This window comes from Siphateles boraxobius, unplaced genomic scaffold, assembly GCF_051911475.1.
Source record: "Siphateles boraxobius isolate OS27281-9 unplaced genomic scaffold, OSU_SipBor_1 130, whole genome shotgun sequence".
In the NCBI taxonomy this organism is placed as follows: Eukaryota; Metazoa; Chordata; class Actinopteri; order Cypriniformes; family Leuciscidae; genus Siphateles; species Siphateles boraxobius.
This window is the reverse complement of record NW_027508734.1, coordinates 1,733,259-1,754,498: the sequence shown is the minus strand read 5'-3', so window position 1 is coordinate 1,754,498 and position 21,240 is coordinate 1,733,259. Positions and strand designations below refer to the sequence as shown.

The 21,240-nt window shown below is 37.3% G+C and overlaps 1 protein-coding gene across 1 annotated transcript; it reads right to left on the bottom strand.

Annotated features, from left to right (window-relative positions):
* Positions 1-3,150: 3,150 nt before the first annotated feature.
* On the bottom strand, positions 3,151-20,706 carry LOC143736431 (fucolectin-1-like). The gene is made up of 6 exons (XM_077227131.1): positions 20,628-20,706; positions 20,070-20,108; positions 14,927-15,206; positions 10,273-10,412; positions 4,421-4,512; positions 3,151-3,159 (listed from the first exon to the last, which is right to left on the bottom strand). Exons 1-6 carry the CDS (start codon positions 20,668-20,670, stop codon positions 3,151-3,153), a joined length of 603 nt encoding a protein of 200 aa, XP_077083246.1. The 5' UTR covers positions 20,671-20,706.
* Between the last annotated feature and the right edge of the window lie 534 nt (positions 20,707-21,240).

Below are 21,240 nucleotides of genomic sequence, written 5' to 3'. Positions count from 1 at the left end.
CAAAACCAAACAATTTTAAACAATCAAAAATAAATGGGTGTTCAATTGAATCAAATGCCTTGTAGAAGTCAATGAAGAGAATAAAGCCATCATGTTCTATTAGATGTCTGTAATCTAAAAGATCAAGCACTAAACGAATATTGTTGTGTATGGATCTCCCCTTCATAAAACCGGATTGGGAATCACTTATGATTTTATGTAAAAATAATTTTAATCTTTTAGCATATATAAGGGTTACAATTTTATAATCAGTGTTTAATAATGTGATTGGTCTAAAGTTATCTAAAATTTTTGGGTCCTTATCAGGTTTGGGGATTAAGGTTATGACACCTTGTTTCATAGAGAGAGGGAAAGTCAAACTTTCAGTTGCTTCCTTTAACATAAGCAAGAAGGGGTCTTTTAATAAAATCCAAAAGTGTTTATAAAAATTGGCCGTAAGGCCATCACATCCTGGAGATTTATCTAAAGACAAGCTACTTACTACTTTATCTAACTCAGCAGAAACAACATCAGCATCACACAGCGCTACATCTTCATCATCTATATGGGGAATAAGATCTTTAATATGGTTGAAGAATAATAATTCATCGTCCAGAGAAAAGGTTGAGGAATATAAATTGCTGTAGAAAGAAACAACTTCCTTGGTAATTGAAGCTTGATCTGTAATCACCTGATCCTGGAGCGATAAGGCTTTAATTGAAAGTTTCTCTTGCCTTCTTTTTTCTAACCGACAGAAGTAAGAAGTACTTCTTTCTCCCTCCTCAATCCATTTTGCTCTGGACCTGATAAAAGCCCCTTCTGCTTTACAAAGATAGATTTCATCTAGTTTGTTTAGAAGATTTTGTAGTTTCTGTTTATCATTGTCAGTAGGTGAAGTTTTATTATAGTAGATATTTATTTCTTTAATAATATTAATTTCAGATAATTTGTTACTTCTATTGATTGTTTTCCCAAAATGAATAGAATATTCTCTAATTTTAAATTTAAGGAATTCCCATTTGGAGATATAAGATACTATCGAATTATCAGACATCACACTAGAAATTATGGCTCTGATACCTTCACTGAATGAATGGCTTTTTAATAAACTAGAATTGAATTTCCAATACCCTTTATTTTGTCGGCTAGCACCAGGAGGATTAAAACTCAATTTAATAACAGCGTGATCTGTGAGAGGAGCTGCTGACATACAACAGTCAGTGATGAAGTTTGTAGTGGAGACTGAGGATAACCAAAAATCTATTCTTGACTTTGCTAAATTGTTTGGTTTAAACCATGAATATTGCTTCGCGCTAGGATATTTAAGTCTCCAGGGATCCAATAGATTGTGAGTGCGACAAAGATCCGTTAAAACAGGATTGTAAGAACTTTGGCTGCATCTGGAAGGACATCTATCAAGCCATTCATCAAGAACCATGTTAAAGTCACCACCCATAACTATAATAGCAGTTGGATAAATTAGTTTGAGATTTTCTATGACACTAGAAACATCTGAAATCAACTGTCTGTTTTGAAATAAATTATTAAACCCATAAACATTAACCAGAATAAGATAGAGATCATCTATTTTCAGAACAAAAATTAGCCAATGACCATTATTGCTAAATCTAGATGTCACTATTTTACCAGGTGAGTTACAAAACAAGATGGCCACACCTGCTGATCTAGTAGACCCATGATCAAAGATAATTTTATCACCCCATTGGTTTACCCAAAACTTTTCATCCTCTGGTTTTGAGTGTGTTTCTTGCAACAAAATGAAGTGTGCTTTCTCGCCCTTACAAAACAAAAATATTGATTTCCTCTTAGTGTTCTCTCTTAAGCCCCTAACATTAAGTGAAATGCACGAAAAAGAAACATCCATAACAAACAACTAACAACCGTCAGTAAATATTAATGTCCAACAGACTAGCTTTGAAGAGAAGTGAGAGAAAAAAACAACAAATAGGCAATGCCCCTTCAGATTGGATTAATGTAGATGAAACCATCCAAAATGATCTTATGGTCAAACGGCCTTTCCAAACCTTGAACAAAAAAGGCCCCTTGATCCTATAACATTACCTTGTGTGCTCCTAAGTGACTCTCTGTCCGTTAATGTATCCGACGCCACCTCTGAAGTATGCACGCTTTCCAGCATCTCTTGCTTCTTTTATTTTAGGCCACAGTGCAGCTCGGGTCTCCCTGTCGGCTTTGCAGAGGTCTTCGATGAAGCTGATACGAAGTTCTTTGCAGATCGCGTGATCCTTGGTCATTCTCCACAGCGCATCTCGATGCAATCTCTGAGTGAACTGGATGATGATGTGTCTTGTTATGTTATCTTCACGTCTCCCTATTCGATGAACTGAGTCCACAATCTGGTTGATGCTCGAAGACCATGATGGTGAGATTTTAACTAGTAAATCAGCGACCGCCTGACGTATGTCTTCACCTTCTTTTTCTTTTAGTCCACGAATCCTAAGATTCCATCGACGTTTGTATCGTTCTAGCTCTAGGACACGTTCCATTAGCTCTGTGTTGTCTTTCTTTACAGCCGATACATCGCGAACAGTCGATTGTAACTGCGTTTTGCAATCTTTAATTTCTGCCGCGTTGAACTCGACAGCCTTAGCAATGCTAGTCAACATGATGGAGTTATGTTGCAGCTGGGTGCCTAGTGTATCCACTTTATCAGTTAGCTGCTTTATTGCTTCCAAGACCGCATTCATACCTTCTTTCCCTTCTGTCCCCGTATCCTGCCTTTTAGCAGTTGGTGCGATCTTTAACGGTGAGAACGGATCTTTTCTTTTAAGTTTCTCGGTGGTATCCACATCCATCCTTCCAGCATACTCATGTTCGTCAGTTGTCTCATTGCTGCGGGATAAAGCCAGATTCTTTTTCTTCGACGTCATGGTGCACAATCTTTTTCGGTGGTTTAAAATACCCTTTTATTTGTAGATTCAGAAAGAGCACATTATGGCAATTTGGATAGTGAAATATTTGTTAACATGGGACAGGCCTAGAGAGCTCAAATCATGCAATGCACCCGATCCGCCATCTTGCCCGGAAGTCCCGTACTCGGGAGATATTTCAGCCTTTTAAGAGGACCAAATCTTAGGTATGGTCATATTTTGTCTTTTACAAAAGTCCTGAGGGAAACTTAATCGGGGATGGTCACTCTGTCTGCAGAACATGCACACAAAAAAGTCGGGGAAACGCTTCAAATCTGCCGAGTCGTCCTGTGTGACCATCACACACTGTTGTATAGCGAACACAAGGCAAGTTAACTTTGATCTCAATGCTAAAACTACGTCTGTGAAATAATTGGGCACAAAAGTTTGTTTTGAGTTGAAATATTTAATCTCACTCACTTGAAATAAACTTGAAGCTTCCGCAAAGAAAAGTTCGCAGCAATAAGTGGCTTTGAGCCAAAGACGAACGAACAAGTTCAAACAAGACTATTAAGAGTGACATTTAAGAGATAATGTATATTCATTGTACAGTTATTACACCGATTTTTTTTACCACATAATTAAGGGGACATATAGATTTATGTTTTAAATCTTACCCATTTATAAAACAATTTTGTACAGCATACAAAACAATCGTCCTGACAATATGATCACAACAATATTATCAAACTCTGTAAACAATAAAACAACTCTGATTTCATTTTCAATACAAGCAAAAACGGTGACGCAAGTGTTGAGAATTTATTTGTTAGAAGACTATTTAAAAGAATAGTTACGAAAGTTAAGATTACTAAGTTAAAATTAATAAGTTAACATTTAATATACAACACTAAGATTAACAGTTCATGTTTCAGATACATATGTGGTCAAAAACATTCATGTGTAATTATGATTTGTGAATTGACTTCATTTCCCAAGATGCATTGTGCAATGGTGAAAGGCACGTGATTCACGTGGAGTTTTTGTTTATGTTTGGTGATTTTGGCAACGGCCATTTTTTGTGAACGATTTGCTGAACAAGCACGCTGTATTTATCTTTGTTTCTTTTTCATTAAACGTCTAAACGAAGCAGCGTCTCTCATCGTCATTCCTAGTCTATAAGACGATAAATGTACAACAGCAAGACGGCAAGTTGTATTTGAATGAACTGAGAGAGTGCGTCCGTTACATGGATATGCGCTGTGTTATAATGCGTTGCTATTGACGACGGTCATTATAAGGAAGGAAATGCCACAGAATATTATCTTCCTTTAAAAAAGTGCATAGAGCTGCTTGTTTTATTTGTTTGTTGATTTTAAAATATAAAACCGTTTTCAGTGTGAGCATCACCTCTTTTTGAAAACTTTCATCTCGTTTTAACAAAACCGTGATAATATTGATAATCACGATAATTTTGGACACTATAATCGTGATATGAAATGTTCATACCGTTCCATAAATAAATAAAAATTCTCTCTCTCTCTCTCTCTCACCCGCGTCAGGAGCTGGACTCTCACTGCGGCTTCAGACAGACTCCAGCTGGACTTCAGTTTGAGCTTCACAAACGTTTGCTTTAAACAAGGACCTGAAACACACACACACATGATGTTACTCTCTATCGTTTAGATCAGTGGTTCTGATGGGTCACAGACAACAAGGGAAAACAAATATAAATGCAAATAATCATATGATAATGCATTTTTATGATCCCAAAATACATCATTGCATCTTTTGTTTTTGGCATCAAAGGCCGTGTGTCTACCATATATACAGTATTCTGGAGCATATTCATCTGTCACTTAAAACAGATGCAACATGGATATTGTCAAAACACATCAACAAAACTTCAGAAAATAAATCATCTCGGGTTACGACTGTAACCCTTGTTACCTGAGAAGGGAACGCATGCTGTGTTGAAGACGACATTATGAGAAATTTTATTTATTATTTATTTTATTTTTATTTTATTTATTTATTTCTTTCAAGCAAAATAGTGTGATAACAGAAAAGATACACAATAATAACAAATTATACACGTATGCTTGAAAATGGAGTGGGAAGAAGTAAAACTTATTAAACCCCACCCCAATATATAAAAGAATTTATACAAACAAATAAAGGCTGCTTCCTTCAGCAATAATCTCAAAGAGAAAATAATATATATATAAAAAAAAGAATAATAATAATAGTAATAATAATACCTCATTTAGAAACAGTGGTTGCACAGGTCAAAACCATACAATCATACCATACATAATAATATACAGATATTTCCACAGGTAACAATGATTATCAAATACCACAATAGTGGACGAAATACCACAAAGGTACATAACAATGATTATCAAATACCAACAATGGTAGATGGAATACCACAGGAGTACATAATGACGAACAACTACCAACAATGGTAGACGGAATACCACAAGGGTAAATAAATAACAACTAATCCAACAATCCACACAACATGAAACAGTCAGACCTCATTGTCATTGTAATGGAACCAGACCTTTCGTATGTAAAGACGTTTGAAATTGTGAATGCCTTGACACTGCTTTAATTCAAGCCCCAGATTATTCCACAAAGTAACCCCACAAACAGACATAGAGAAACTCCTCCTGGTGGAACCCGCCATTGGAACCACAAATCTTCCAAATCCTCTCAAACTGTACGACTGCTCCTTATGAGAAAACATATTTTGAATGTTCACAGGTAATAAATAGTGATACGCTTTGAACATGAACTGTGCATTATATAATTTTACAAGATCCTTCATTTTTAATAGCTTTGATTTGAGAAAGAGAGGATTTGTGTGTTCGAAATAGGCGGCCTTGTGTATAATTCGTATAGCTCTTTTCTGTAGCAAAAAAAGTGACTGTGTTACATTTTTGTAATTATTGCCCCATACCTCTACACAGTAGGTTAGATATGGCTGTATTAAAGCACAATACAGGGTATGGAGTGCATTATAATCAAGGATATGCTTAACTCTACTTATTATGGCAAGGCTTTTGGAGACTTTAGTTGTTATATGTCTGATGTGGGCGTTCCAACTTAGCATGTTGTCTATCGTTACACCCAAAAATTTAATTTCCTGAACATTTTCAATGTGTACTCCATCTATCTCAACCATTTTCTGCGAATCAGCTTGATACTTTCCAAAAAACATCACTTTGGATTTATCTAGGTTTAATGATAATTTATTACTTTCCATCCATTTTTTTAATTTACTTAGTTCTTTGTTTATAACGCTAATCAGTCGCTCCAAACTGTCGTTACTATAGAAAATATTAGTATCATCAGCGTACAATACACATTTAACCAATTGAGAAACATTGAAAATATCATCAATATATAAATTAAATAATTTGGGGCCCAATACTGACCCCTGCGGGACACCACAAGCAATGTCAAGACATCCAGAAGAAAACTCACCCATTTGAACAAACTGTACTCTGTCACTCAGATAACTTTTCACCCATTTCCCAGCAACTCCCCGTATTCCATATCGTTCTAATTTCTTAAGTAATATATCATGATTAATGGTATCAAAAGCTTTTTTGAAATCTATAAAAATTCCTATTGCATGTTTTTTTGTTTATTAGAGCCTTCGATATTTCTTCTGTGGCGTCAATTATGGCCATCGAAGTAGATCTGTTGGGTCTGAACCCATATTGTCCTTCATTAATTAGCTTATGCTTATATGTAAAAATTTCTAACCGTTTGTCAAAAACCTTTTCAAGGATTTTTGAAAACTGGGGAAGGAGAGAAATAGGTCTGTAATTAGTAAAGTGATTCCTATTTCCATTTTTGAACAATGGTATAACCTTAGCAATTTTCATTTTTCTTGGCACACAGCCGTTTTTAAGCGACAGGTTACAGATATGTGTTAGAGGCTTTATGATACTATTAATTGTCTTTTTTATTAGTACTATATCGATGGAGTGACAGTCTTTAGATAACTTGTTTTTGGATTTTTGAACAATATTCATTATTTCACACTCACTGACAGGAGAGAGGAAAATAGTACAGTCAATTCTTTCAATGTTCAACTTCAATTCTTGGTTGGGAATTATAGCTGCTAAATCAGGACCAACATTTACAAAGAAATTATTGAAATCATTTACTAATTTACTCATATCAATGTTTTCTCCATTAGAGTCAACAAAATATTCTGGATAATCCGTTATATTTGATCCTTGCTTAATAACACTATTTAATACTGCCCAGGTTCTTTTTATGTTAGATTTATTAGCAATTAATAGTTTTTCATAATAATGTTTTTTCGCCATTCTCATTATAGCTGTCAATTTATTTTTGTACAGCTTGTATCTGTCCTCAGCTTCTTTGGTTTTCGATTTAACAAACAATTTCTAAAGGTTATTTTTTTTCTTACATGCATTCTGCAGGCCTTTTGAAATCCAAGGGCATTTTAGATTTTTTTTCGGTTTACTAAATATTTGCTTGTTGTACAGGGAAGTAAATATTTCTATAAAATTATTGTAAGCCACATCAGTCTGCATCTCTCCATAAATAGTATTCCAATCTTGTAACCTTAATTCATCATTAAATAAATTAATAGCTTCCTCAGTTCGCACTCGTCTATAGTTCACATTGCAAGTTTTAATATGTTTAGAAACATTACAGTCATATATAGTAAAGACTGGTAAGTGGTCAGTGATATCACAGATCAATAGACCATTAACGGTTTTGTTTAAAAGGTTATTAGTAAAGATGTTATCAATTAAAGTTGCACTGTGAGAGGTAATCCTACTAGGCTTTTTGATGGATGGAAATAAGGACATACTATACATCCTATCAACAAATTCACAGGTAGGTTTGTGGTTGTTTGGGTTCAGAAGGTCAATATTGAAGTCCCCACATACAAATAAGGGCTTATTTATATCTTCAGAAAACAATTTCACCATCAATTCATTGAATAAGTCTACACTTGATCCAGGTGACCTATAGACACAGCTTATAATAATATTCTTTTGCTTTTCATTTTTTAGTTCAATAGTTACACACTCCAGGACATTATCAAGTGCTATTGACAGGCTATTTACTATTGAAAAATGTATTGTTTTATGGACATACAGTGCAACGCCACCTCCCGTCTTGTTTTGTCTGTTGATGTAGTTGAGGGCATAGTCATTTATTTCAAATTTGATTCCTTTGTCATCTTTAAACCAAGTTTCAGATATTGCTATGACACTAAAAGGATGAATAAATGACTCTAAGTAATCACGTATTTCACTGTAATTAGAGTACATACTTCGACTGTTGAAATGGATAATAGACAATTTACCCTTTGTAATCAAGTTAGTATTATACTGTGCATTAGTATAATACTTACAATTAATATTAGCAGAAGAAAAAAATTATTGTCCGGGTCAATGTCTGTTTCGGTGTCATGATTATTGAAATCTGTATAACTAAACATATTCAGGTCCAACAGTTGGAGTTCATGGATTCTCCTCAATAGTTCAGTATTAATGTCTTTTGGATTGGACATACTGTATAGTTATCATAGTTCAACTGTACGTCAAAAATTACCTTGATGTATTCACGTCGGCATAAGCGTTGACTCTTTGCATTCACTGATACTTGTCCAATTCCTCCAAATGTCTCACGGTGAGGATCTTGGCTTCCTCTGCTGAGCCATTCAACTTAATAAAGATTTTGCAATTGGTAACCCATGTATGTTGGATTTTATGATGTTTCTTGAGGTCTCTTGCTTTCCAGGCTATTTCGGCATTCTTCTTTGTCAAGTGTTCGTTCAAGTAAACATTTGTTCCTTTGAGTTTGTGTCCTTGCTTCAACAATGCTATCTTATTCTTCCTATTGACAAATCGAACGATGACAATGGGCTTGCTGTTGCTCTTCCTGGGTAGAGGGTGGCATGCTTCAATGTGATCCAGGTTTAGCTCCACTCCTTTACTCTGGAGAAAGCTTTCCACCTGTTGCTCCACCGAGCGCGACTCCAGCTCTGGCTCATCCCCATTGTCCCCAACCATAGCGCGTGCATACGAGCGTGGTTTGATCGGTAGACCAGTGATGACCAGGTCGTTCATCCGGGAGTACTGCTCGAGCTCGTTCACCCTCCACTCCAAATCCACAATCCGTTTGTCTTTGACTTCTATTTGGAGCCGTAGCATTTTCACCTCCTCCACTAGGGCCAAGAGGTTTTCCTGCTGCCTCCGGACAGTAGTTACTTCTTCGAACAAAAGATCGATGGACTTTTTTACGTCCTCGCTGTTTTCTGAAGCGTTTTCCCTCTGCCGACTCATACTGAGAACAAGGCGTTTGAATCAGAATTTGGAATCCGTAAATCATCAGGTAATTAACAACAAACACTCAACGCCGTGAGAACACGCGTGCTTGATTCAGTGTAACGGAAGATTTTGTAAAAATGCCTCTGTGTAATAGCGTCTGAAGCACGTGTGAAACTAGACCAATCCTGATTGGTGGACACTGGACCACAACACAGTTAGCTTCTGACAGGATGAAGCAAGCCACTCTCTGGCATTCAGGAGTTGTGGAAAAGTGACGCACTTATAAAATAAAAACAGACTCTATGGGTTCAAAAGGTGCAACCCTTTGTGAACTACAGTCAAGTCCCAAGCTGGAACCCAGACATGAGCCGCAGGCCTCATCCTCCTGGCACAACACATTTTCCTGTGACAGGACACCACTAATACTGTGCCTTAAGACTGGACCAATAGTTTCTTCCATATGTCAAGGTTTTGAAGGCATCTGTGCGTAACCTTGACCATACGAAACGGGTTTCCCCTCGGGGAGAACCCACTGGTCCTGAGCTACCACTGCAGGGACTCATGTACTGAAGGCAAAAAGGTATTACATTGGACACTGCTGCCAAGAGCCCCAACAATCTCTGGAACTGTTTTACAGTGATGGCCTGGCCTAGCTTGATCCTGGAAACTGTCGCCAGGATAGACTCGATACAAGTGCGAGACAACTGTGCCCGCATCGTAGTCGAGTCGCATACTACATCAGAAATGTAGTTCGCTGCAGGGGAGACAGTATGCTTTTCCCGGTATGTTTGAGCCTCAACCTCAGACACCTTATATGGCCAATCAAGATTGTTCTAGTTTCACACATGCTTCAGACTCTATCATGAAAAAGCATTCACCATGGTGTTGTCTACAACGCAGCGTGGGTTCTCTCGAAAGGGAATAAAACACATGTTTACTTGCAATGAGGATAAACATGGTTTAGTGTCAACAACAAATGAGTTTGACTGACTGCTGAAAGCATGTATAATATTTAAAAAAATATATCAATAATAAACGGACATATTTCAACATAGTTGATTTGGTCAGACCTTCTCCATAGACCTCCACCTCACACAGAGTGAGAAGCCTTAAATTTCCAGGAATGATCAGATTCACATATTGACCCTCCATATCGTTACAAGCGTAGGTGGACGAAACACCAGCTGGAATACTAGAAATCACAGCACATCTACAGAGAGACAGAGAAAACTTCAGTCATACTTTATTCTTTCTGCACTTGTGTTTTCAGCCTTGAGGAATCAGGGATTTCTATTAGAAATTTTCATGGCTAAAGTCTAATTACGCTGCGTTCAGCACAAACAGTGCTACAATAATGTGTGAGCAGCATGTATGTAAAAGTTTGTAGTTTCAAGAAACGTATGTTTATGAAAAAAAAATTAAGTCACTGAAATAAGGCCATAAAACCTTTACTGATTATTTGTTCACAAGACTTTTGAAAACTGATTCACGTAGCCTAGAACAGGGGTTCCCAAATTAGGGGTCGCGACCCCGGGGGGTCGTGAGACAGCGAGGGGGGGTCGCGAGATGATTCCCAGAAGTGTAATTGACAGAATTACTAAAAAATATTTTGCTACCTAAAAGTTAAAGATTTTTAATAAAACTCAAGAGATGGTGGATGTGTGGAATTTCATGATTTATGAGTGACGTTAGTCTAGTAGAATTTTCTAAAAAAATATTTTACTACCTAAAGGTTAAAGATTTTTTGTGTCACGCATGCATGCATGTCTATTTCCCTCATATTAAATACAAAACGCATGTGGACTGATATTTTTCCAGTGTCCGGACTCCTTTATTAACGGAGTAGGCCTATATAAACAGACTTTTCAATATATTTGTATTAAATGCATTTTCTGAGAATTTATATTTCAAGTTTTTACTGCAAATGTCGAAATGCGCGCTCTCTGGTCCATCAGTGCTTGAGTCACCATTTATCGGAAAACATTTGGAATGGGTCAGACATAGCCTAATTCTGACCACATATTAAGTTTTATTTTAAGCAAATTTCATTTTATATAAATTGTATCTTCATTTTATTCAATGTTTTCATCAACAAATTGACTGGATTAATAAATAAAAAGCAAATATAGTAGACTATATAATTAGGACGCGGAAGCGCTGGCGTGTGAACTGGAATGCGTCCCATAAATGAACCTAAAACTGACAGAAAACACTAGTTTATTAATAAACAATTCAAATGTTTAATGCACAATCCTAACTTTGGCCGGTTCTTTGTGGCAAGCTGTATGCGTGCGGTGAGATGCGGAATAGGGAATATAAAAATGCTGTAAATTATAAAAGGTTTCTAGTGTCAATGTATTGCTTGTTTTTCTGTTTACATTTCTTGTTGTGACACTTCTTTTCTCTCGAACATAATGCTGGTACGTCAGAGCGGCCAAAGCGTCAACGAGCTTCAACAAGCGTCAACAAGCTTCCCCGTACTTTTTGACAAGCGTCCTCGACAGGGCGGCCAGAGCTTCTTTGCCGCTCAAGTCGGCAGCGGTGTGAACGTACGTTTCTTGCGCGGACTTTTGGGACTCAGTTTTGAACTGGTGTCAAGGCGCAATGAACAAATGGTAATTAAATAGAACCCCTAGGTGAAATGAACGAGGGAGAGGATCACAACATGTGAATTCATCCACTCCCTAAATACTTAAAAGTAGTGGCTGGTGAACTGGAAGAATAGAGTAAACATTAAAGTTACTTACTAGGGCTGGGTATCGTAACAAAATTTTCGATACCGGTACCGATACCGATACCTTGACTTCGATACCGGTTCCTGAACGATACTTTTTTCGATACCAATTTTATGAATATAACATTACCTAAAAAAAAAAACTTTTATTTTTTCAGTTTGTTGACTTTTTTACACTCATATTTTGAGTCTGTAAAAAAGCACCAATGCCAAAGTTTTCTATGTTTCCTAATCATTTAACAACATGTATTCTTTACTTCAATGAGCTCATTGTTTCTGCCTTAACTTAATGCATTGTTTAACAATGAAACTGAATGAAAATTAATTGAAATGCATTACACACAGTCACCCCTGATAACAGATCACTCTAAATTGTAATTTAGACACATGCATTTTCTGTAAAGCTCCTTTGAAACGATATGTTTTGTGAAAAATGCTATACAAATAAATGTGAATTGAGTTAAATATAGGCTACTGGGGTGCGGGATATATGCTCGCGCTCAGCACACACGAAGCTTGCCGCAAAGCACTGGCAAAAGTAGCCTAATGATTATGGATATGTCGGGAAACGATAGCAAGGAGATATTTTAATTGTTTATTAATGAATAAGTGTTTACTAAACGTGTTGGCTGCAAAGATGATTATTGCGAATTTGTGATGCTGACTCGTCATCCCTGCAGTAGTGAACACGCGCGCGCCTATATGGATTAGGTAATCAAACTATTTATTTCTAATTGTTTCGTTTAAAAGTAGACATTTTGAACATATATAGAACTATTTCTCATGTCTGTGAGGCAAGTATCCTATACGCTGAGTTTTGGTTTAACGTTATATGTGACGCGCTCCAGTTCTTGTAGTCGAAGGCGGATAAACTTTCTACTCTCGAGTGTATTCTGTGCGCTTTTAAGTGTAGATTTACCGTGTTACCGGTCTTGGCAGCAATTATCTTGTCGAAAATATTGCATCGTGTGCTTATGGCATCGAGTCGGGTACATAGGTACACTTTTGATCATTTCCACATATTTTCTATCTATCTGGGTTGGACGCTTACGCTTACACACACACACATACACTACAGCCTCACGTGTGACGAGGCACGTCTCTGGGCAGCCGCGTAAACTACTGTTTTTCCGCCACAGCCAATCATTCTGCATGTTTATTGTTTCACTGACGTTGACGAGATTAACCACTTAGGTACCGAAACTTGGTACCAAAAACCAAAATATGTTTCGATACGGAAAGGATTATTATTACCTCTTCCATAAACATCAGTGTGTATTTTTACAAACTGTAAATGTATTGTTTTTTTTGTACTTATGTAAATTCAGGGGGCGGCCGTGCCAGAACAAGAACCAGAACAAATAATGTGGAGAGATTAAAAGAATGGCTTTTTGATTGTTTGGATTTATTTACAACACAACATTATCCAAAGATACATAGCGAAGGATAAAACGGCACATTATTGAACACAGTGATCTAAAGACAGAGACGTGAAAAGTAACAAACCTCTATGCCATTCCTGAAACAGTTCCTGTTCAACAAACCTGTCATTTCCAAGGCGTTTGCGTTTTCATTTTACCATGTTCATGTACAGAGACTCGTGTGAATGATTAAGTCAGCAGGACTCTTCAGTGGCATCTGGTCTGTGTAAAAACAAAACAAACAAAAGAACTGTGGGCATGCTGATATCAACTGGATGGGCACTAATTGTGATTTTTCTAGTTACAATTGCGATTTAAAATTCCCTATATATATATAAAAATAGCATAAGGTTTGTTGTGACTTGTTGGCATATACTTGTAGGGTTCCATAAAATAATAACAACTTTTTTACTAACTTTTACCAAGTTTTTTTACTTTTCAGAAAACTTTTATTTTAAATTTTTTGTGTTTTATGAGGGGGGAGTTAGGGGGTGCAGGCGGCCTATAACTATAAATCATTATAAAGAAACACTTTAGTACACTACACTAGAGAAAAGTATATGGATTTTCACATGTTTCTTCAAATATTTTCAAACGTTATTTAATGAGATTGGAGTAAAAACATGTAGCCTAATGTTTGGTGCGTTTTGCTTTTCAAATGCACAGCGCGAGTGACACAAACTCACAGCGCTCGCAGAGATCATTTACTGAAGCGATCAAGACGCTCCTCGTATGAAACATTGTTAGCACATTGTAAACATCTACATTTGAGCAGATATCCAGGAACACAGTATTTCATAGCAAATATACTGGTCTAAGCATTAAAATATTCAACATGTTAGTGTAAACACTTATACTAGCCTACTTTTATGTCATATATGTTATATAGATAATAAAAACATCCCTGTGTCTTCCATGTATATTTATTTAGCATTTAAAGGTTGATTACCTGTCTATATTTAATTTCAACATGTTTCTGTCGATTTGATATGCGTGCTCCAGAAAAAAAGTTCATAAAAACATCCTCGTGTTGCAGGGAGACAGAGAGGCAGAAAGCACACTACTAGAACAGTTTTTCATACTTGAATGTTGATTATTTTCCTAATTTTCTCCATTGTTGCGGCTCCTCACATCCCTGTCTGTCAGTAACGCTCTGTTTACTACCTGTCTCTATGAAGCCTCTCCTTCTGATTGGACAGCTTGAGCAGTGTGTTGTGATTGGCCGAGTGATTCGAGCGTGTTTGGGAAATGTCCCGCCCCTTACCATAACCACCAGTTTCAACATACTTCTAACTAACTCAACCGTAGTGTGATACGTATGATTTATTTGAATGAGGAATATTGTGATGTGTTCATTCCCGGAAGTAAACTCAAGATTCCAATGGAGGTATTTCAGGGAGTTTAAAAACTGATATAGAGAATACCGCCAGACTTTTTCATGCGCAAACAGCAATATTAAACACTAATGAAAGATGAACATGTAAAAAAGCATAATAGCTCTTTAAAATATTCTGATAATGTTAGTACAACATTCTCCTAACTCTTTTGCTGGGTGAAAGCGGGTCTCACATGGGATTGTTGTTGCCGTTGTTCTCCAAAGAGTTCCCGATGCGAATCTCCGCTCTGTTTATTCGTTCTGCACAGCAGTCGTTTCTGTTAGCGACGACCACTCTACTAACTCTGTAAGTATCACTCAGATCCAGCCTCCACCACGGGTTAGTCTCATTAGTAGTTGACGAGCACGCGTTCCACGACTTCACCGGACCTGGATTACCGTCAACGGCCTTTTCAGCAAACCAGATGCCGTATGTCGATGACTGCGTGACATTTCTTCTTAGTGCCAAATTTCCTGGAGAATGTGACAAAAAGATGCTGAAAACCTACTGTATGTTATATTACAGATTTATGCTGCTAATAATAAGAATACCTACTACTGTCACATACAGCATATTCTGAATTTAAGATAAAAGAGTTTTTGCTGTACATTTTGCTCCTGTATCTTGACTAGATCACCATGATCCTCTCAGAGGCCTCTTACATTTTGAATAAATAAAATGGTAACAGTTTTAGTTAACATTAGTTAATGCATTAAACGGGTCATGAGTTGAGACAAATAAATGATTGATCTTTTGACATCAATGCAATAAAAATATACTGTAAGTTTAAGAAACTCAGAACTTCAGGTTTATTGATTTTTGGGATTTTATGTCAAAAAAGCCTCTGCAGAATCAGATACGACGCCTACTTCTATGGGATTAGATTTCGGTCACAATTCTGTGCGCGCAAGATCACATTTTTAGCGTGCAAAAGGACATTTCGCACGCGCGTGACCTGAGTTTTACAGAGAAATGTTCGTCCCGCAGATAAGAAAATATTTCGAGCGAACAGAAATCAATTTTACATTTAATATAAGTATTTGGATGTGCGCAGACATTCTCTTTCGCATGTGCAAAGTTTCACTTTCTTGCTCCTTTCATACCAGCTTTAAGCGCTCTCTGAGCGCAGACGGCTCACTTACTCAATACAACCCAGCGCTACAATACGCCATAATTCCAGCCAATCAGAGATGAGGCTGCTAAATTCTGAAGATGTTTATGTTTATGTTTAATTGTTTAATGGCTTGAACACTTCGATTTAAGTTCAAATGTCTACCACTCGACGACCACAGTTTATTTTTTAGCTTTTTTTTAAGCTAAATCTTTTTGCTTATTTTTAATCAAAATCAAATCGTACTATTACTGTACATAATGGCATGTCCCAGTGTTTGCTGCACCTGAAGTGGTAGTTCTAACTTCTTTCTGAACTGCAAGTTATGTAATTAACATTAGTGAAATATGTATGTGACCGAGCTGGGGTCTCAAATGTTACACATTTTCAGAAATGTAGATGGACAGCCTTTTCCCCTTTTAATGAAATAAGTGTGTAAAAACGGTACATTACTCACATCCAATATCGTTTCACGTTCATCCAATATCGTTATCGTTTCACATCCATCACATTCATATCCAATATGGCGCCGCAGATGGCTGCCTCGGTGTGTGGCTCTCCAGCTATTGTGTTGTTTTTGTTCGTTTTTCCTGCGTTTAGTCATTCTTTTCTTATCAGTTTCACCAAAGACAAACTACTGTACATTAGGGAACACACACCAGATAACTTTTCTACAGTTTTTGATTATTCGGACGTCTTGCAGAACATTCTCGTCGGAGGGGCAGTGGTGTTGTTCAAACGCAAACGCGGGAAGCGTGCCGGCGCGCTGGTTAAACTCCGCGAGCGCGGCCTGCGCACTGCACTCACCCCCCACTAACAAGGATTTTTTAATCTCTGCTGCTCTGTGCTTCACTGAAACCTGGCTGAGTGAAGCCATACCGGACAACGCAAAACATCTGCCGGGCTTCCAGCTGTTCCGAGCGGATCGCATCGTGGAGCTAACGGGGAAAACAAGAGGTGGTGGATTGTGTTTCTACATTAACGAAAGTTGGTGTTCAGATGTAACAACACTGAAGAAGATGTGCTCTCCTAATTTAGAGGCACATTAATAAACTGTAAACCTTTCTACACGCCTTGGGAGTTTTCCTCTTTCATTCTCGTGAATGTATACATCCCTCCAGACGCGTGCGTGAGCGCGGCGCTACAACAGCTGGCTGAACAAATAGCTGAAACAGAACAAAGGTATCCTGACTCTCTTTTAATCATTCTTGGGGATTTTAACAAAGCAAATCTTGCCCGTGAACTACCAAAATACAGACAGCACGTTACATGTCCCACCAGAGACAGTAATATAATGGACCACTGTTACAACACAATAGAAAATGCGTATCACTCCGTCCCACGGGCAGCTTTGGGGCTCTCTGATCACTGTTTGGTTCATCTCATACCAACCTACAGGCAGAAACTGAAATCAGCTAAACCTGTGTTAAGGACTGTGAAAAGATGGACTAATGAAGCAGAGCAGAATCTACAGGCCTGCTTTGATTGCACTGATTGGACTGTTTTTGAAGCTGCTACCAATGATCTGGATGAGCTCACAGATACTGTAACATCATATATAAGTTTCTGTGAGGATACATGCATTCCTACCAGGACATTCTTTATAATTTACTAATGATAAACCATGGTTTACTGGGAAACTCAAACACCTTCGTCATGCCAAAGAGGATGCTTACAGAAGTGGGGATAAAATCTTGTATAATCAGGCCAGAAACAGATTGACAAAGGAGATCAGAGTTGCTAAAAGAAGCTACTCTGAAAAACTGAAAAAACAGTTTTCATCCAACGACCCATCATCAGTCTGGAATGGCCTGAGGAACATCACCAACTACAAGTCACCATCCCCTCGATCTGTGGACAATCAACACCTGGCTGACGATTTAAACACATTTTATTGCAGGTTTGAAAAGCCCTCATTCACACCACACACCCGGTCTGATCTGCACTTCACACATTCACCATCACCTCCTGCACCCCCTGCACTTATGCACTTCCATCACTGTCTGGTTTGGTTCAGCTACCAAATCCGACATCAGGAGACTACAACGGACAGTCCGGACTGCGGAGAGGATCATTGGTGCCCCCCTGCCAAACCTCCAGGACCTGTACTCTTCCAGAGTGAGGAAGAGAGCAGGTAAAATCATCACAGACTCCACTCACCCTGGACACCTCCTGTTTGAACTGTTACCGTCAAGACGGAGACTCAGATCACTGGCCACAAGAACATCTCGGCACAGGAACAGTTTCTTCCCACAGGCCATTTCCCTCCTGAACAGTTAACACTCCTCCCAAGGCATATGCCTGTAAGTGCAATATTCCCACTGCTTAGTGCAATATCTTAAAAATTCAGGTGATATTTATATTTATATTTATTCATACTTCATACTACTGATACCTTTATTCTCATATATTTATATCTTTATTTTTTATTCTTATAATTTGTAGTATTATGTTTCTTGTTGTATCTGTATTTGTATATGTCCACTGGAAGCCTAAGTACCAAAACAAATTCCTTCTGTGTGCAAGAACACTTGGCAATAAAGCTCTTTCTGATTCTGATTCTGATCAGAATAAAAAAAGCCATAAAATAAACGTAGAAATACAATGTAATAACGTTAAAATAATAATCGATCAACTTCATATCCTTGGAATTATTTAAACAAAAACATTCATAGCAGATATGCTCTGTAAAAACAACTATCATACTAAAAAAAACATACTGTATTTTCTTATATTCTATTTTAGGATGGATAGTGTTCACATTGGGATGCAAGCTTGTTCCCCTCACTGCTGTGAATGTTTTTGTTTACTTGAACTTAAATTGAAGTGTTCAATCCATTAAACGAACTAAACATGAACATATTCCAGCATGTATATTTCCTCTTCCACAGTCGGTGATGCAGGGAGTCTTGTGATTGGTTTTCTAGCCAGCCAGTCAGAACTTAGCAGCCTCATCTCTGATTGGCTGGAATTATGGCGTATTGTAGCGCTGGGTTGTATTGAGCAAGCGAGCCGTCTGCGCTCAGAGAGCGCTTAAAGCTGGTATGAAAGGAGCAAGAAAGTGAAACTTTGCACATGTGAAAGAGAATGTCTGCGCACATGCAAATACTTATATTAAATGCAAAATTGATTTTCGTTCGCATCTGCGAGATGAACATTTCTCCGCAAAACTCAGTTCACGCGCGTGCATAATGCCCCTTTGCGCGCTCAAATGGTGATCTTGCGTGTGCAAAATTGTGACCGACTTCTAACCCCATATACTTCTACATCATTGCCTCTTTAGCCCCGCCCACGAGTTGCGCTTGTATTTGCGATTTGCGCTTCGTTTGTTCACTTTAACAACATACAGTTCGCCACATACTTTTCAGAGAGACTGAAAATAAAATATGCAGAGCCGACTACACTGGACGTCTGAATGTGTCACTATTACTTTGTCTGATACATATCGTTTGACGTACTGAGTATTTATACTGTAGCGCCACAGTCAAACTGAATAGTTGTGATTTGCTCTTCGTTTATTTGCTTCAGCATTTATTTTTTTTACATTTTACCGAAAAGGATGAACTATGAATACTCTATAAGAACGACAGTGTGAGAAACAATGGTACATTCATTCATAATTATATTTACATGAAACACTAAGTGATCCTTTGTCAATTATAACTGTGGTAACTCCCAAGTACTTGCTTACTTTAATATGCAAAACTGTTACCCAGTAATAGCAGTGGGCGTTTACTTCCAAGTCTTGACCCTTTTAACTACATCAACTAAATGTTGTAAATCACGTTTGGTTTGAGGGACTGAGTAGCAACTAGATATTCAAGAGTCCGGCAGTGTAATTTACTCGTTACAGTGTTTGAAACTATTCATCACTGTCGTACACATATTCTGTGACACTTTCAGCTTGTTCTTCCAGTTTTTTTTCTGCGTTAATGGAAACTGCAGCACAATTATTTGAATTAAATGGTTTTAGGTCAACCCCAAATGACACGAAATAACCAAATTAATATGGATGCTTTACATGCTCATCCTGACTATCTGTTAAGACAGTCAAATATTTAGTCAAAGTACATTGTTTTCAACACGCCAGTGACTGTAAACAGGAATGCATATGGCTGATGCTATAGACCTATAGTAAGAAAATAAGAAAATGAGTGTTCGTGGTTGGATTGTGTTTAGATTAAAACAAGTTGATGTGAATTAGACATAAACTCACAAAACTAACCTTCTGTTTCGTCCACCTTCATTTGAACTGAGAAAAACCCTTTTGAAAGAAATAAGAAACACAGAACGAAACTTTTTTTTTAAATTGAAGGACAAACATATTCACACAGTTGACGGTAGCCTTTGACTTCCATATAGTATATATATTTTTTCCACTATAAAAGTCAATGGCTACTGTCAAATGTCTGATTACCAACACTCTTCAAAATATCTTCTTGCGTGTTCAACAGAAGAAAAATACTCATTTGGTTTTGGAATAACTTGATGGCGAGTAAGTAATGACAAAATTTCATGTTTGGGTGAACTATCCCTTTAAAACCACCGGGGAAAAACTATTTGCTATTATGGAAAAACTTACACAGTCATAGTAAATTGATCTTGTTCTGTGTTTTAGGGATCAGACATTTTTACTGGAAAACCAACAACAACAAAAAACTAAATATTTTAATACAGCGCAAAAAAAGACCAGATTAGATTGCCTTATGAAAAGTGTTTCTGCATCTAAAAGAAAAAGCTGGAATCACTAAGATATTAAACGCATGGAAGTTGTTTTACTCACCCAGTAAAAGCGACAGACTCCTGTAGAAAACCCTTGTGTTCATTTCAAGCGTTTCCTGATTCTTTCTGCTTTCGGCTGAATGAATGATTACTGTGATACTGTGAATGATGGATGATACAGAGAGAGAAGAGAGACACATTAGATCAGCTTTACATAAAGCGTGTCTTCTGTCCGTCTGTGTCATTTCAATCACATGATATTGTTTCTCCTCCTCCATTTTCACATTTTAAGTTTAAAATGACTTGCAGTGCCTCATCTTTCTTTAAAAAAAATCAAGAATGCAGATTTTTAAACGGACATCTATCAAGTATGCACAATTCTGACTATCATCTGGAAAAATTGGATTATTGTTGATAATAATATTGAAAATCGTACTTTTTTATTAACAGTGCAATAAGGATTTTTTTTAAAAGCACAGTGTCATGACAATTACATTTACATTTGTTAATTTACTGTCGCAGACACTTTAAAAGAGTCAGCAATATACAACACAGTGCCAAGTTAAGTTGGATTAGCATTTTATTTTTTTCATTCTTCATAATTTTATGTCAGTCAGCTAGATGACCTTGGTGAAATCAGCAGAATTCATTAGAATTTACGTCAACGTTTAGAA

What these genes read in the sequence shown, in the direction of transcription:
- LOC143736431 (XM_077227131.1), bottom strand. Translation starts at nt 20,670, where the DNA reads ATGAACACAAGGGTTTTCTACAGGAGTCTGTCGCTTTTACTGG. An exon ending in GAAGGTGGACGAAACAGAAG is followed by an intron (nt 15,207 to 20,069) that starts GTTAGTTTTGTG and finishes CACATTCTCCAG; the next exon opens with GAAATTTGGCACTAAGAAGA. An exon ending in AACGGCAACAACAATCCCAT is followed by an intron (nt 10,413 to 14,926) that starts GTGAGACCCGCT and finishes GTCTCTCTGTAG; the next exon opens with ATGTGCTGTGATTTCTAGTA.